The following is a 6,280-nucleotide window of genomic DNA, read 5'->3' on the forward strand; positions in this document are numbered from 1 at the left end:
AAAAAAAAAAAAAAAAAACAGATTTCGATTACTAAGTTTTGGTGAAATTGGTGGTAGTTGCAGGAAACGGTATTGAGTCTGAGACAAGACCTGTTACTGCAGCTAATGGTCAGGATCTTTTGAATGATGAAATTGTTTCTGAACATTTAACCAGGTACCCTTTTTTTAATCTTTGGTGTCTTTGCTGCAATGAAAATTATTGTTTTTAGAGGACTTTTAGTAAGCCCATATGACCAAACTTTAGCTGATTCTTAAGAGACAGAAGCTATGGTCTTTCTGAAAGTATTGGTTTGTTCAAGCAAACAACAAGGAAGAAGACTCAATAAGAAATCCTCATTTACCTTTGTTAAGTCAAAATGTTGTGATGTCTGAGTCGTTTTGTATTTAAGTTAAGCACATTGCATGATGTTATGTTGATTTGAAATGTTTATGCTAATTTATCTCTTAAAGGAATATCTTGTTTTTCGATCTTGAATCAATCTCAAGAGTAAAGTAATTTTTCTTATAAAATCTTGTGATACTAAAGAGATACAAGCTATGGTTTTTTTCTATCTTGTCTTGTTTAAGTTGCGAGGGAAATCTTAGAAGGCACAAGTGGAAGATTTAAATGAAATCATCTTATGCCTTGCTTATAATGTGTGAACCTTTTTGTAAATTGTAATGATGTTCAACACATTACCTGATGTTATATTGATTTCCTTGACTCTAAAAGGTTTCTGCTAAAAAATTTTGTTCAGGAATATCCAGTTTTTCGATCTTGAATCCCAGCGTAAAGTAACTGGATCATATGTTGTGGTTATTGGACTTGGAGGTGTAGGGAGTCATGCTGCTTCTATGCTCTTGAGGTCAGGTGTTGGGAAGCTCCTCCTGGTTGACTTTGACCAGGTATCATTGGTTATATTTGGCTTCTTTTTTATCTTTATTATATAGATTTAAGGTCTGTTTTGGATAAATTTGCATCTTAATTTCTTCCAAGTATCACAGAGAATCTTGTTTTTCCTTTACATTTATATTCATGCATGTGTTCTTAATTCCATGAACATGAGAAGGTGTCGCTTTCATCATTAAATCGGCACGCTGTTGCAACACGAGCAGATGTTGGTATTCCGAAAGCTATATGTCTCAAGAAACATTTCTCTTCAATCTTTCCTGAATGCCATATAGAAGCCAAGGTGATGCTGTATGACTCATCTTCTGAAGAAGAAATACTTTCAGGCAACCCAGACTTTGTTTTGGACTGCATTGATAACATCGATACAAAGGTACATGAGTTGATCCATCTACTTCCAATAGTGCTTCAGATTATAGCATTCCTGGTGATTGAGAAATTCCTGATATTTTGGTCTCGTTTCAAATATAATGTTAGGTGGGACTTTTGGCTGCATGCGTTAAGAGGGGTTTGAAAGTTCTCTGTGCAACTGGTGCTGGTGCTAGAGCTGACCCAACAAGAATCAGAGTGGCTGATATAAGAGAGTCAACAATTGACCCATTATCTCGTTCTGTAACAATTCTAACTCTTTCCTCTAATAAAAGGCATTCATCAGATGGATAGTATACATAATTGATGATCTTCGGGTCTCAACACTACTACACACTTTTGATCTCTTACGTGGTTCTTGATTTTCAGGTAAGACACAGATTGAGGAGAGAACATGGTATTGAAGGAGGCATTCCTGTCGTGTTTTCCCTGGAAAAACCAAAAGCGAAGTTGCTTCCCTTTAAAGGGCCAAATGGGGAAGACGAGAATCCCTCAGATTATCAAGTAACTAATTTCAATTCTTGGAACACTGAACATCTACGTCCAAATCTTTTACATTTTTTATTGCCAACACTGAATATCTTGTTTGTGATTTTCAGGTAGTACCTGGCTTTCGTGTTCGGATAATTCCTGTACTTGGAACCATCCCTGCTATTTTTGGACAAATTATGGCCTCCTATGTTATTACACAACTTGCAGGTGTACAAGTTCAGATGGAGCCTATCGTAAATCTAGATTTAGATCATTATCGATTACTGCATAACCGCCTTATTGAGCATGAGGAGACAATTTATGGCACATCTGCAGAAGTAGAGGTATTCTGATTAGTCTTAGTGTTCTTATATTGTGCTCTTTTGTCGCTATAACTTGTTAAGAAGAAGACTAATAGAAATAGTAATCGTAACTGAGATTTATGTGACACTTGAAACTGCTTGTGAAGTTTAAAAAGCAGGGTTCTTGAGAATTCCTCTAAAAACTTTGGTCCATTTCCTTGTTTTCTGTAGGTGGATGTTGAGGAAGTGATGTACATAGTGAAAGAGTTGTGGCACGGACGAAGTGCTAGAGATGAGACTGCAAAAGATGTTGGGAGAGGAATGTGGCGAGCTATGAATGAGTTGATGCTCGTAAGGTATGTCGATTCACTCCTTTTACTCAACATGTCGTAATAAGCTCAATGGAAATCCGAAAAAAATATATAATGTGGTGTTATGATTAATCAGATGGGATGCAAAGAAGCCAGCAACAGTCTCGAACTTGATTCTTCTGAAGTTTAAAGAGGTTTGTTTTTTTTTGCTTAATGAGAATAGCTTGAAATCATTAAAATGAATTCGTCGGTTTGGTCGGGTTTAATTTTGAGGTATGCTACGTTATGATAGGCGGATGAACATGAGGCTAAGACTCTCGAGGAAGTGAAGGAAAGTGAAACAGAGTTCTTTGAAAAAGTTTCATGTGTACTGAAGAAGGCAGAGCTTGATTTTTACGGCTAGAAAGACAAAAGAACCTGTAGAGAAAATCATCAATCACATAGGCTTGAAGAAGCTTTTTGCTTAGTATTAGTATGAATGGCTTCTTACCAAGTTACTTATCTTAATGTATCATTTTCTCAAATGATTAGCAAATTGTTGTTGTTTTTTTGTCAATGGGTAGGCTCTGTTCCTTTATGCATTCAAATGATCCAATTGAAAGGAGATGAAGAATGATGTTCGTTTTTGACAATATAATAGACCATTTGGATCAATCAGTTGAATGAATTTTTCAAAACTCATCCAAAAAAATGGAAATTTTGGCTGAGTTTGATTAGTGCAGTCAGCTGGAGCTATTAAGCCAAAATTTGAATACTTTTAATGAAATCAAAGGATTACATCAAACCAAAAACTTCTTTCAATGTTTGTTCTTTAGACATGACCATTGTTACGGTAATCGCGGTTGGTTAAAACAGTTACGGTTATATACATTTACAGTTATTTGATGATTACAATATTGATGAAATCTAGTTATTTTTCTTATAATTATACTTTTTAAAATTTAGGAATTCTTGTTAAAAATGCCTGTTTTTTGAAGAAATCTTTTGGATATACCATTTTTTGAATAATTTGTGGATTTTACCACTTTTGAGAAGAAAAAAAATAAGTATTTTCAGTTTTTTTTTTTAATACAATACTTATTTAATATCAAATACTAAACCCTAAAAATAAATAAAACCGACTAAACCCAAACATAACAAATAAAACAGATATTAAATAAAAATTTTATAACTTACATAGTGGTAAAATTTATAAACTATTAAAAAAATGGTAAAATCAACAAAGACCACTACAAAAAATGGTTTTCTCATAATTGATTCTAAATTTTAATCATACGTTTACCCGCAGTTGATGTTTAACTAACAGTAACGGTTTTAATACGATTACGGTTACGGTTGATGTTTTCTAACCATAACTAATTTATTTTTACGGTTAACAGTTTATTTATTTTTACGGTTAACCATAACTAATTTATTTTTACGATTAACTAATTTATTAACCGTTTTATACGGTTAGGTCCGGTTATGATCTAGAAACAGTTTGGTTATGGTCCGTCGTACGGTTACGGTTAGATATTGGTTGATCATGCTTACTTGTTCTCTCGTCGACTTCGTTTTTGACTTTTGTCTCTCTATATCGGCTCCTCCTGGTAAGTTCTCTCTCATCGATTTTTGTTTTCCATCGTATTAATTTGGTTGGTGTTTGCATAGAACTCTGTTCGTTGTTATACTTTAATTTTTGATTCTGTATTTATTTGCTTTCCTTTGATTTCAGCTGGGGTGGGTTTCTCCAAATTTTTCACTCGTTTTGTTCTTACTGTAATGATTTGAGAATTATGGTTTAAATACTTCTTCTGAGTTTTGAAATTAGTTCCAATTTGAATAATTTACAAGTGGTTTAGGAATTAACAGTTGAGTGGTTTTGATGAGCTTGCAATTGTTGATGCCAACCAAGTGTTTGATGAAATGCTTCAGAGAATCAGTAGGTTGGTTTGATCATGGGTTTATACGAAAAAAAGAATTGTGTTATTGTGAAGAGTTTAACTTGCAGGTTTGTGTCATCATATGTTCTTCAAATTGTGAAGCCTATAATATTGTCAAAGTTGTGGTTGCTTTTGTAAAATGTGTATGCTTTTCTATGGAGTAAAATATTGATAATAATTTTGAATATTTGAATGTGTATATGGGTTATGTTTAGTACTAATATGTTGAAGATTCATGTATCATCCTTGCTTAGCTTGGTGATTTTTCTGTTTCTTTTTTTCCTGGAGCATGTTGTTTGTATCTATGGCTTGATGATCATATTTTTTTATGTGTAGGACATAGAACTTGTTCAAGGCAGAGAAACACAATGACAACTATCCATGGCAGTGATGTGAGTTTCTGTTCCTCTCTAAACTCATATTTTAGTGAATGCATATCTGTAATTTAGATTGATTTATTTTTAAATACATATGTTTGTATGAGCTAAGAATCTTGCGTGGAGTGATGAGCAAACCCGTTTCTATCTCCAACTAAGAATTGATGAGAAGCTTAAAGGAAATATAAGGAAACAGAACTTGAACGATGCTGGGAGACAATCAATCATAGATAAGTTTTATGAGGCATATGGGGAAAGACATCCTTGGAAAAAATTTGGGATCAAATTTACTACTTGCAAGAAGCAGTACAAATCTTTCAGAAAACTTACTCACAACAGAACTGGACTAGGTTATCATTCAAATGGGAGTATAAACATGTCTGACGACTGGTGGAACGAGCGGTGTAAGGTAGAGATTCTTTTGTGGTGGTTCTCACTTTAAGCTTCTTCTATAGTTTCTGAGTTTTCTTTATTTTATTTTTTTTGCTTTTAGGAATGGTCTGGGGCAAGGAAAATAAGAAATAAACCAGTGGCAAATGTGGATTTGATGGAAAAACTCTTTGGTACAGTTCATATCAGTGGAGCTGAGGGTTCGACTGCTCAGCAAGGTGAAGAGCATCAAGATGATGATCTTGGTGTTGATGTTGAATCAAGCCAAAACCCTCCTACTCAAGATGCTGATTCTGATGATGATGATGCTGAATCAAGGCAAATCCCTTCTAGAAATATTGGTAATGGACCCTCATATTCCAATGTTGGTAATGGTCCCTCATCTTCAAGTAGGTCAAGGGGTAGTAAAAAAAGATTAAGGTCTGTACAATCAGAAGAAATTGTAGCAGAAGTGATTAGGGATAGTGGTCAGTCACGAGATAAGATTCTTGCCCACTGGAACCAACTAATAGAGAGCCACCCTGAGATTAGTTGTAGTCAGCTTCGAGCTATGAAGGGTCTACACTCTCTGCCTGGTATAAGAATGTGGTCTCCCTTATATAAAGCATCAATTCAACATCTCAAGCAAGATATAGCCAATCGTGAGACTTTTTTATTTTATGAAGATGATGAAAACAAAATTCTCTACTTGGAGTTTGCAACTGGTGAAAGCAGGGATGCATGACTTCACAAGTGTTATCGGTTTTGTAAAATCTAGTTTCTCTTTGTCTTTCAGATGACCAAAGTGTTAGCATTATATTTGAACTATTATGTAGTAGTAAAATTATTTTGGGAAAACAAATGTAGTTTTTACTTGTAGTGTTGTAGATATTACAATTTAAGCCAAAAAAGGTTTCTAGAACTATTTGTTCTGTTCATCAATCAGACAAGCCACGTAACATATGTTACACTTTAACATTTGTTATTGAGTATGACCAGTAACTTAGTTCCTAATATGACAATCATAAATAGAGCTAGTTTAAGTCGAATGAGACCCCAACGTATAACTAACTGCCATGAAGATATTTGTTTATAACCAGGTTTACAAAAGTTAACAAGTGCACGGCTTCGTGTTGGATAAAACAACGACACTCCAATTTTTAAAGATCTAAAAGTTTACAAATTAAAACGTGAATGCTTCAAAAGATCACGATCCAATGCACAAGTCCCTGTCGGGAATTTTTTCTTTTTCTTCTTCTTCCTTTTCAAA

At 34.2% G+C, this 6,280-nt stretch overlaps 2 protein-coding genes across 3 annotated transcripts in view; both read left to right on the forward strand.

Moving 5' to 3' along the window:
* The window catches only part of LOC104719371 (tRNA threonylcarbamoyladenosine dehydratase-like), a 3,680-nt gene extending 684 nt beyond the window's left edge, over positions 1–2,996 (forward strand). Inside the window, exons 3-11 of one of the 2 annotated variants that reach the window (XM_010437285.2) lie at positions 58–154; positions 738–885; positions 1,050–1,262; positions 1,367–1,501; positions 1,628–1,762; positions 1,858–2,073; positions 2,263–2,387; positions 2,479–2,536; positions 2,635–2,996. In XM_010437285.2, coding sequence (XP_010435587.1) covers positions 58–154; positions 738–885; positions 1,050–1,262; positions 1,367–1,501; positions 1,628–1,762; positions 1,858–2,073; positions 2,263–2,387; positions 2,479–2,536; positions 2,635–2,745 — 1,238 coding nt within the window. In that variant the 3' untranslated portion in view covers positions 2,746–2,996. The remainder of the gene's footprint in view (positions 1–57; positions 155–737; positions 886–1,049; positions 1,263–1,366; positions 1,502–1,627; positions 1,763–1,857; positions 2,074–2,262; positions 2,388–2,478; positions 2,537–2,634) is intronic. The other variant, XM_010437286.2, reaches the window with a different exon arrangement.
* LOC104719372 lies at positions 3,856–5,935 on the forward strand. The gene is made up of 4 exons (XM_010437287.1): positions 3,856–3,931; positions 4,601–4,656; positions 4,754–5,050; positions 5,135–5,935. The coding sequence occupies exons 1-4, from the start codon at positions 3,868–3,870 to the stop codon at positions 5,753–5,755; spliced, it is 1,038 nt and encodes a 345-aa protein (XP_010435589.1). The 5' UTR covers positions 3,856–3,867; the 3' UTR covers positions 5,756–5,935.

The sequence above is a fragment of the Camelina sativa genome, chromosome 10, assembly GCF_000633955.1.
Source record: "Camelina sativa cultivar DH55 chromosome 10, Cs, whole genome shotgun sequence".
NCBI lineage: Eukaryota > Viridiplantae > Streptophyta > Magnoliopsida > Brassicales > Brassicaceae > Camelina > Camelina sativa.